This window comes from Pygocentrus nattereri, chromosome 4, assembly GCF_015220715.1.
Source record: "Pygocentrus nattereri isolate fPygNat1 chromosome 4, fPygNat1.pri, whole genome shotgun sequence".
Taxonomy (NCBI): Eukaryota; Metazoa; Chordata; class Actinopteri; order Characiformes; family Serrasalmidae; genus Pygocentrus; species Pygocentrus nattereri.
In genome coordinates, this window is record NC_051214.1 from 58994 (window position 1) to 70000 (window position 11007).

General features: G+C 48.5%; 1 protein-coding gene across 2 annotated transcripts in view; it reads left to right on the plus strand.

Moving 5' to 3' along the window:
* Nucleotides 1-1141: 1141 nt before the first annotated feature.
* Nucleotides 1142-11007, plus strand: part of ufl1 (UFM1-specific ligase 1) — a 14935-nt gene continuing 5069 nt past the window's right edge. Inside the window, exons 1-12 of one of the 2 annotated variants that reach the window (XM_017688135.2) lie at nt 1144-1542; nt 2456-2601; nt 3186-3214; nt 3325-3422; nt 4616-4730; nt 4924-5054; nt 5153-5211; nt 5666-5812; nt 5946-6121; nt 7156-7332; nt 7502-7622; nt 7902-8021. In XM_017688135.2, coding sequence (XP_017543624.1) covers nt 1469-1542; nt 2456-2601; nt 3186-3214; nt 3325-3422; nt 4616-4730; nt 4924-5054; nt 5153-5211; nt 5666-5812; nt 5946-6121; nt 7156-7332; nt 7502-7622; nt 7902-8021 — 1393 coding nt within the window. In that variant the 5' untranslated portion in view covers nt 1144-1468. Of the gene's footprint in view, nt 1543-2455; nt 2602-3185; nt 3215-3324; nt 3423-4615; nt 4731-4923; nt 5055-5152; nt 5212-5665; nt 5813-5945; nt 6122-7155; nt 7333-7501; nt 7623-7901; nt 8022-11007 lie in introns of both variants that reach the window. The other variant, XM_017688136.2, reaches the window with a different exon arrangement.

Consider the following 11007-nt stretch of genomic DNA (forward strand, 5'->3'; position numbering starts at 1 on the left):
ACTCTCACTCTCGTACTCCCGCCCACCCGACAGGGCTGGGTCGGTTCGCTCTGAACACCCAGGTGATCTCGACAACCAGGTAGAGGTCCAAAAACGATTAATTGGACTTACCTGGGTGAAGAGAACACGTCGGAGGTCACCATTTGAAAGGACCGGCCGTTTTTGGTCCGTTCATGAAGAGGAACCAGAGAGTGGATCACCTGTCCTGTGGAAAGCCTCAGTTGCAGCGGGAGCGCTCGGTGCAGGAAGACAGAACGACTCTCTTAATCAATCAAAGAGTTTATTAAGTCTTCTGCACAAAGAAAGAAGGGCACTCCTTCTTTTATACAAACACGTCCTGCCCTGTTGCGTACAAGCAAACAGGGTGGACCCAAATAAGTTGTCTAACAGTCATGAAATGCTAGGCTGACACTCACGGACCACCGGAACTGCCCAAAGGAGGGGGGCTTCTGCTCTGTGTACGATAATCTTACCTACGAAAGAGAACAAATGGTTCTGGACAGAATGTTGTCCCGATAAGAGGAGCAAGTTGTTTGTGCAAACTGCCAAGGACAGTAGCTATGCTTGCTGCAAAGTCTGCTTAGAGCAGAGTTGGAGCAGAGTTAACCCTTTCAGCACTAAATTTAAGGTGGAGCTTCAGTTAACATAGCACAAAATTAGAGGAGGCTGAGTAATGTACATGTACTCATTCAGCGCAGGTCCACAAGATCAAATCCACCACGTTACTGACCCGCACTCTTCCATATGTAGTTTTTTTCATCCCTTGTTCCTTGTATCGACTTCCATAGTATCCGCTGCGCAACTATCCTGCGTTTCCTTCAGGAAAAGCACATTTCTAGTTCAATTTGAAGTTAAATGCACTTTCTGTATCAGATGCAGCATATTTGTTTGGATTTTTACTACATTTAGGATTATTAAGAATCCTAATAAAAAACAAACTCTTATATTTATTTTTAAAAAATAATTCATTAAAGCTGCTGTATTAGTGGTCCAGCGCAGGCTGTAGCAGGAAAATGTGGGACGAAATCCAGAGTCGGGGATTTTTGGCCCTGCCGGCTTGCCGTACTTCGCTGGCCGAACGCTGACGTGGGGCTTATGACGGGGCGCGTTCCAATCCGCGCTGCGCACTGCTGCTCAACCAGGGCAGATCCTGAACTGTCCTCGCGGTCCAGTGACGGTTCCGTTTTGAGCACTGAATTGGACTAAGTTACAGTTGGAGCGCTAGAGTCAGATTCATGGCTAGAACATTGGAATCAAAGCTAGAGCACTAGTTGTATTTAGACCACTAGAGCAAATATCGGGACGCGCCCGAGTTTGTGTTACAGTGAGCGTTAGGTTCGGGGTTTGGGCTCGTTAAACTGGACCCAGCAAAGCCGGACAAGGCCAGCCCGGCCATACCTGCACAGCTGCTCCACAGAAGCACCTGCACGGCGCTGCTTTCTCAGTTTAACCCGCCGGAGCTGCTCTGATGGCGGACTGGGAGGAGATCAGGAGACTCGCCGCGGACTTTCAGAGAGCGCAGTTCGCAGATTCGGCGCAGCGGTGAGAAAAACACTTTCTAATGGGTGAACTGGTTTCTAATGGGCTGCTTTACTGCAGCAGATTATCAGTAAACAGACTGAAATGTGCACTAACAGCTACTGTTAGCTTTAGCTTCGAGGCCCAAGTTAATTTCTGATTCGCCTTTTTATGCGAATTTTCCGTTCCACCTTAAATGCCCGAGGCGCCAGAATGTAACTGCTGGAGCATTTAAGGTGGAACGGAAAATCGAAATGGTCTTTTCTGTACATTCTGCATTAATGCTGCTAATGATGATAATTCCACTGCACTGTTGCGTTATGTTGTTTAATAGTCCATGTAAAAGTCGGATGTTCGGCTTTCAGACATGCTGTATTACAGCTGGATCCTCTTGTATTACAGCTGGATTCCTCTTGTATTACAGCTGGATTCCTCTTGTATTACAGCTGGATTCCTCTTGTATCCAGCGCGTCGGTCACGCGTGTGACGCAGAGCTGGAAGATGAATGGTTTCTATAGTGAATATGTAGTGAGTTTGAGGTCAGTAAGGCAGGGATGAATTCTACATCATCAAAAAGCTGCCTGTAGTTTTAAGGGGGGTCATTTAACTTTATAACTCAGAGCTTGTGATCAATCAGACCCAACCAAACGCTCATGTGTTGTGACGTCACAACTATGACCGTGAGTGTTCAGTCCAGTAATGACGTGGTTTTGTACAGTTTGTTACAGATTTTTGGGCAGATCAACATTTTCCATTACTGTTTATCCTCGAAGCTCAGAGAAGAAGGAAAGTTGTCCCAGCCGACTGACTGAATTTGGGGAGGACTTTTTTTTTAATGGTGGACCTTTAAGTGCCTGTACAAGCCCTGAATAACAGCAGATACCTTTATTTGTGTGTGTGTGTGTGTGTGTGTGTGTGTGTGTGTGTGTGTCTTCAGGCTCTCTGAGAGGAACTGTATTGAAATCGTAGCGAAGCTGGTTCTGGAGAAGAAGCTGGACGTGGTTCACACTCTGGATGGTAAGGAGTATATCACCCCCCCTCAGATCAGCCGCGAGATCAAAGACGAGCTCTACACACACGGAGGTAAGTGGGCGGGGTTGGGGGTTTGTCTTGATAACTGATTCTTTCCTACTCTGTGGTAGAAGAACCTGTAATGAATCATGTCTAACGTTGCGTTCACACCAGCAGGCAGCACGTTGTGCACGTGGCCCCGAGTTTCTCATGCCGTTTCGTTATTGAATATGTATATTTAATTAGATTTAAATTAAAATAAATAATTAAAATTAAAAAATTAAAAAACAAAACTAGTTGTGATTGAAAGTCTAAACGATATGTTTTACAGTCAGTTCTGTTCTCGAATGAAATGTAGATATTTGGAGGGAAATAAGCCGTGTTGGTCCGAGAGCCAGTCAGGTGGTTCCTGGAGATGGACTGGATTATATATCTGGGTTGTTGACTCTGTATTTCAGTGCTAGGCTACTGAGATCCTCCAGCCAGGGGTTCTTAGTGTTGTTGGGGTTTGGTTTGGAACCATAAGGGTGATGGTGCTTTCGCAATTTGGAGCAGTTCACTCTTAGAAGTCGGACTTACTGGGTCTAAACAGCTGTTTACAAAAGGCTTTCAATGTTCAGCAAGTCCAACATTAACGTTGTGTTCTTCATTTAAAGGCAGGATCAACATCGTGGAACTCCAGAAGGTCAGTTTGTATTCGGATGTTGTGATTATTTTGATTTATTTGAGTGTCAGTTTGAAGATTGTAAGCGGCTGATGCTTCATTTCAGATTTTGTTTATGATTTTTCATACAGATAATTAATGTTGACCTGGTTCACATCGAGAAACAAGCGAACGATGTTTCCAAACAGGACAGAGGAACTCGCCTGATTCTGGGACAACTCCTAGACGAGTGAGGGGGCTTCACACTAGAGTCGCTCGTAGACGAGTGAGGGGGCTTCAATCTAGTCGCTCGTAGACGAGTGAGGGGGCTTCAATCTAGTCGCTTGTAGACGAGTGAGGGGGCTTCAATCTAGTCGCTTGTAGATGAGCACAGCGGGCTTTACTTAGAGCTGCAGTTTGTTTGCCTGTGTGCTTGTTTTTGTTTGCATGCTAGTTTGTTTGTTTGCGTGCGTGTTTGTTTGCGTGCGTGTTTGTTTGCGTGCGTGTTTGTTTGCGTGCGTGTTTGCATGCTTGTTTGTTTGTATGTGTGTGTTTGTTTGCATGCGTGTTTGTTTCTGTGCATGTTTCCGTGCGTGTTTGTTTGTTTGCATGCGTGTTTGTTTGTTTGCATGTTTGTTTCCGTGCGTGTTTGTTTGCATGCGTGTTTGTTTGTGTGCGTGTTGGCGTGTTTGTTTGCGTGCGTGTTTGTTTGTTAGTTTGCATGCGTGTTGGCGTGTTTGTTTGCGTGCGTGTTTGTTTGCGTGCGTGTTTGTTTGCGTGCGTGTTTTTTTGCATGCGTGTTGGCGTGTTTGTTTGCGTGCGTGTTTGTTTGTTTGCATGCGTGTTGGCGTGTTTGTTTGCGTGCGTGTTTGTTTGTATGTGTGTGTTTGTTTGCGTGCGTGTTTGTTTGCGTGCGTGTTTGCATGCTTGTTTGTTTGTTTGTTTGTATGTGTGTGTTTGTTTGCATGCGTGTTTGTTTCTGTGCATGTTTCCGTGCGTGTTTGTTTGTTTGCATGCGTGTTTGTTTGTTTGTTTGCATGTTTGTTTCCGTGCGTGTTTGTTTGTTTGCATGCGTGTTTGTTTGTTTGTTTGCATGTTTGTTTCCGTGCGTGTTTGTTTGCATGCGTGTTTGTTTGTGTGTTTGTTTGTGTGCGTGTTGGCGTGTTTGTTTGCGTGCATGTTTGTTTGTTTGCGTGCGTGTTTGTTTGCGTGCGTGTTTGTTTGCGTGCGTGTTTGTTTGCGTGCGTGTTTGTTTGCGTGCGTGCGTGTTGGCGTGTTTGTTTGCGTGCGTGTTGGCGTGTTTGTTTGCGTGCGTGTTGGCGTGTTTGTTTGCGTGCGTGTTTGTTTGTTTGCATGCGTGTTTGCGTGTTTGTTTGCGTGTGTGTTGAACAGCATTTCGATGCTCTTTCATGTGAACGTGCTTTTTAAATCGTCCTCCTGCAGGAAGTATCTGGACCAGCTTGCAGAGGAAGTGAATGATAAACTGCAGGAAGTGGGTCAGGTCAACATCGCAGAGCTCTGTAAGACCTACGACCTGCCGGGCGAGTTTTTAACGGAGGTGAATCTCCACGTCACGCTGTCACTGCTGTCCGGGAATGATGTCACAAAGTAGACGGTTGGCATCGCCGCTGCTGCTGATGCTAACGTTAGCTGTCGTGGTTTATTAATTGTTGCTTTGTTGTTAATTTATTTCTGAAAGTCGTTTTTCTGTAGTAACGATTTTAACCTGTAATTCTAATAAACCCCCTCAGGAGCTGTGTGGACGAGTCGGGCGAGTGATTGATGGTCAGGTGGACGAGTTTAAACGAGGTGTGATCTTTACTCAGGCTTTCATTAGCCGACACACAGCCCGAATACGGGGGCTGTTCAGCGCCCTCACCAGGTCAGATGTTTGTTTTCGGTGAAGAAAAGCACATCTTCATATTTAAGGCCAAGGTTTAACAAGCACTGCATGTTTGTTTGTTTGTTTGTTTGTTTCAGGCCTACCCCAGTCAGCACTCTGATCAGTCTTTACGGCTTTCAGGAGAATCTGTTATACTGTGAGTATCTGATAATAATTTCAGATCCAGTAGCCAAAGGTTCCTGAATCTGCTCGGTGTGCAGGTTCTTCAGGTCCAATGTTGGGTTCCACTGCAGTGTCCAATAGAAATTATGAATTTTTAATTAAAGTTTTATTATTAATCCAGATGAATATTGTAAATAGTAGCGTCACTAAACAGGCAGCATTAAACGATTTCTGATTGGTCTGAAGTGATGTGCGTGTTTTGTAGTCTGACATGATCGGTACTCGCGTGACTAACGCAGTCTGATGATGAATTGTGTGATATAAACTCTTTTATCACACTTTGGTGGAATAAAAACACCTCCAGGTTTGTGTTGAGCAAACAGGTTAATGTTAACACTCAGACGGCCGACAGTGAATATCAGATCACAGAGCGGAGGGCGCCGCCGAGAACATGGAGCTCTGAGGGTTTATACGCTCTGTGTGTTCAGCGGTTCTGGAGGAGTTGGTGAACACCGGCCGGTTGAAGGGGGCTGTAGTCGGGGGTCGGCAGGATAAGGCTGTTTACATTCCAGAAATTTACTCGAAAACTCAAAACGCCTGGATCGACTCCTTCCTCAAGCAGAACGGATACCTGGGTAAAAACTTCATCTCTGACCTTTAACCTTCAGTAGACTTCACCGCAATACACTAACACACACTAATTAATAATGGTTGTGTGTGTGTGTGTGTGTGTGTGTGTGTGTGTGTGGGCGGGGGTGTGGGGTGCAGAGTTCGAGGCACTGTCCCGTTTGGGGATTCCTGACCCGGTGAGCTACATTAAGAAACGCTTTAAGTCCAGTAAGCTGCTGTTTCTGAAGGCTGCGTGTGTCGGTCCGGAGATCATCGCTCAGCTAGAGGCGTCAGTGGAGGAGGCAGTCAGTTCGCACACCTGGGTTGACCTGCAGGTACCTTTACAGTGTTCACAGTGATCACTACTCTCATCATTCACTGTTCAAACGGTTCACACTGATCGTTATTCACCATTTACTCTTCACTACTTACTCACTGTTCACTTTTTTCACTTTTTTACACTGATCACTATTCAATCTATTCACCATTCACACTATTGACATTTCACACTGCTCATGATTCACTGTGTTCACACTTTGAGATTTCATGACCAAAAACTGTACATTGAAAAATGTGCAGTACTGGTGTAAATGAATGCATATATTGAGATTTTAATATGTGTATATGTTTTTATTTACTATGTATTTTTGTGTATTAGCATTGTAAAAAGATTTTCACTCACCTTCGCACCTGTGAAAATGTGATGTGACCAGTGTGAATTGACTTGAGTCACTGTTCACATTATTCACTGTTCACACTCTTTACACTGTACACTGTTCTCACTATTCACTAATAAACTATTAACTGTGTTTTCACTGTTCACACTGCATTAAATGTGCTGTTCAGACGGTCCTGTTTGCTATTAACACTTGACTGTTCAGGCTGTTCTCACTATTCAGTTTTCACTATTTAGTGCTCATACTGTTCACTATTCACCCTATTTACACTTCAAGCTACTCAAACACTGCACCGTCAAGTCCCTGCCCACTCTCTGCACTGCCGTAGCCCCGCCCACTATCACTGCACTACCCCGCCCACTCTCTCTGTACATCATAGCCCCGCCCACTCTCATGGTACTGCCACAGCCCCTCCCAACATTTTTTAGTTTTGTTAGTGAAAAAAAGTTACTTTTATAAAGATTTTATAAAGATTTTAGATCAAATGTAAACGTACCTTTAACGTTGTCTTTCCATCTCAGTGATGGGTCCGTCACCATGTTGATGACTATTAATTATTATTATTGTTGTTGTTGTTATTATTAGTAGTAGTAGTAGTATTATTAGTATTATTTTAAATGAAGCTGGTGTGTGATTGCTGTAGATGTATCTAACAGTAACCCCACCCCTTGCTGTAACTCCACCCCTCTCAGCCGGTGTTGCCCAGCTGCCTGTCGGAGGAGGACTCGGAGCTGCTGATTGGTCAGGTTCTGCGTACGCTGGGCGCTCAGTCCACCGCACGAATCCTCGGCAGCGCCGCCGTCAGTGAGAAGTTCGTTAGTGACTGCATGGCGCTGTTTGATGACATCATGCGGCTGAAGGCACAGAAGGTGGGATTCCTGTAGGTTCTTTAATGTGACCGAGTAGATGCCGCCTGCACCCTGAGTAACGGTTAGTGTGCGCGTGTGCGCATGTGCGTGCGCGTGTGTGCGTGCGCGTGCATGCGTGCGTGTGTGTGTGTGTGTGTGTGTGTGTGTGTGTGTGTGTGTGTGTGTGCAGGAGGTGAAGAATAACCCAGTGTTTTTGATCGCTGAGGAGGATCTAAGAGCTTCAGCGCTGCTGGAAAACAGCACCTCCTCTAAGAAAGACAAACGAGAGGAGCGCAGGAAGAAAAGTTCAGGTGATTAAATCTCTGAAAGCGCTCCGCTGACCAGCGGGTCATTATTTGTCTATTTCTCGATGTCCATGTTTGTGCTTGTCTAAATAACGATAATTATATTCTCTGCGCTTTAAAGGCGGAATAATGTTGTCGAGGACGTTCGCTCTGCAGTGCGTTACCCGCTGTAGGGTTACGGTTATCTGATGTTCAGTTTGTACTATTTGTCCATCACCGGTCAGTTTCTGACCTCAGAGCCGCTCCAACTCCCAGCTTATTAGTGACACTGGTGTGTGTGCGCAGAGGGCAGTGGCAGCGTGAGAGGCGGTGGAGGAGGAAACGCGCGAGAGATCCGAATCAGAAAAACAAAAAAGAAAAACCGAAAAGACGAAGAAAGTGACGAGGACGCGGACACCACACACAGTAAACCCCACACACTACACACAGTAAACCACACACAGTAAACCCCACACACCGCACACAGTAAACCCCACACACAGTTAACCCCGCACACAGTAAACCCCGCACACTACACACAGTAAACCCCGCACACAGTAAACCCCGCACACAGTAAACCACACACAGTAAACCCCACACACCGCACACAGTAAACCCCGCACACAGTAAACCCCACACACCGCACACAGTAAACCACACACAGTAAACCCCACACACCGCACACAGTAAACCCCGCACACAGTAAACTCCGCACACCGCACACAGTAAACCCCGCACACAGTAAACCCCGCACACAGTAAACTCCGCACACCGCACACAGTAAACCCCACACACAGTAAACCCCGCACACAGTAAACCCCGCACACCGCACACAGTTAACTGCCCACACAATAAACCCCGCACACAGTAAACACCGCACACAGTAAACACCGCACACCACACACAGTAAACCCCGCACACAGTAAACCCCGCACACAGTAAACCCCGCACACAGCAAACCCCGCACACAGCAAACCCCGCACACAGTAAACCCCGCACACCGCACACAGTAAACCCCGCACACAGTAAACCCCGCACACAGCAAACCCCGCACACAGTAAACCCCGCACACCGCACACAGTAAACCCCGCACACAGCAAACCCCGCACACCGCACACAGTAAACCCCGCACACCGCACACAGTAAACCCCGCACCCCGCACACAGTTAACCCCGCACACAGTTAACCCCGCACACAGTAAACACCGCACACAGTAAACCCCGCACACTGCACACAGTAAACCCCGCACACAGTAAACCCCGCACCCCGCACACAGTAAACCCCGCACACAGTAAACCTCGCACACCACACACAGTAAACCCCGCACACAGCAAACCCCGCACACAGCAAACCCCGCACACCGCACAGTAAACCCCGCACACAGTAAACCCCGCACACAGTAAACCCCGCACACCGCACACAGTTAACCCCGCACACAGTAAACCCCGCACACCGCACACAGTAAACCCCGCACACAGTAAACCCCGCACACCGCACACAGTAAACCCCGCACACAGTTAACCCCGCACACAGTTAACCCCGCACACAGTAAACCCCGCACACCGCACACAGTAAACCCCGCACACCGCACACAGTAAACCCCGCACACAGTAAACCCCGCACCCCGCACACAGTAAACACCGCACACAGTAAACCCCGCACACCACACACAGTAAACCCCACACACAGTAAACCCCGCACACCAAAGCCCACACACAGTAAACCCCGCACACCAAAGCCCACACACAGTAAACCCCACACACAGTAAACACCACACACAGTAAACCCCACACACCACACTCAGTAAACCCCACACAGTAAACCCCGCACACAGTAAACCCCGCACACAGTAAACCCCGCACACCGCACACAGTTAACCCCGCACACAGTAAACCCCGCACACCGCACACAGTAAACCCCGCACACAGTAAACCCCGCACACCGCACCCAGTAAACCCCGCACACAGTTAACCCCGCACACAGTTAACCCCGCACACAGTAAACCCCGCACACCGCACACAGTAAACCCCGCACACCGCACACAGTAAACACCGCACACAGTAAACCCCGCACACCACACACAGTAAACCCCACACACAGTAAACCCCGCACACCAAAGCCCACACACAGTAAACCCCGCACACCAAAGCCCACACACAGTAAACCCCACACACAGTAAACACCACACACAGTAAACCCCACACACCACTCAGTAAACCCCACACACCAAACCCCACACACAGTAAACCCCGCACACCACACACAGTAAACCCCACACACAGTAAACCCCGCACACCAAACCCCACACACAGTAAACCCCGCACACCACACACAGTAAACCCCACACACAGTAAACCCCGCACACCAAACCCCACACACAGTAAACCCCGCACACCAAACCCCACACACAGTAAACCCCGCACACCACACTCAGTAAACCCCGCACACCACACACAGTAAACACCGCACATAGTAATCGCCGCACACAGTAAACCCCGCACACAGTAAACCCCGCACACCGCACACAGCAAACCCCGCACACAGCAAACCCCGCACACAGCAAACCCCGCACACCGCACACAGTTAACCCCGCACACAGTAAACCCCGCACACCGCACACAGTAAACCCCGCATACAGTAAACCCCGCACACCGCACACAGTAAACCCCACACAGTAAACCCCGCACACAGTTAACCCCGCACACAGTTAACCCCGCACACAGTAAACCCCGCACCCCGCACACAGTAAACCCCGCACCCCGCACACAGTAAACCCCGCACACAGTAAACCCCGCACACAGTAAACCCCGCACACCGCACACAGTAAACCCCGCACACAGTAAACCCCGCACACCGCACACAGTAAACCCCACACAGTAAACCCCGCACACAGTTAACCCCGCACACAGTTAACCCCGCACACAGCAAACCCCGCACACCGCACACAGTTAACCCCGCACACAGTAAACCCCGCACACCGCACACAGTAAACCCCGCACACAGTAAACCCCGCACACCGCACACAGTAAACCCCACACAGTAAACCCCGCACACAGTTAACCCCGCACACAGTTAACCCCGCACACAGTACACACCGCACACAGTAAACCCCGCACACAGTAAACCCCGCACCCCGCACACAGTAAACCCCGCACACAGTAAACACCGCACACAGTAAACCCCGCACACCGCACACAGTAAACCCCGCACACAGTAAACCCCGCACCCCGCACACAGTAAACCCCGCACACAGTAAACACCGCACACAGTAAACCCCGCACACAGTAAACCCCACACACAGTAAACCCCGCACACCAAAGCCCACACACAGTAAACCCCACACACAGTAAACACCACACACAGTAAACCCCACACACCACACTCAGTAAACCCCACACACCAAACCCCACAC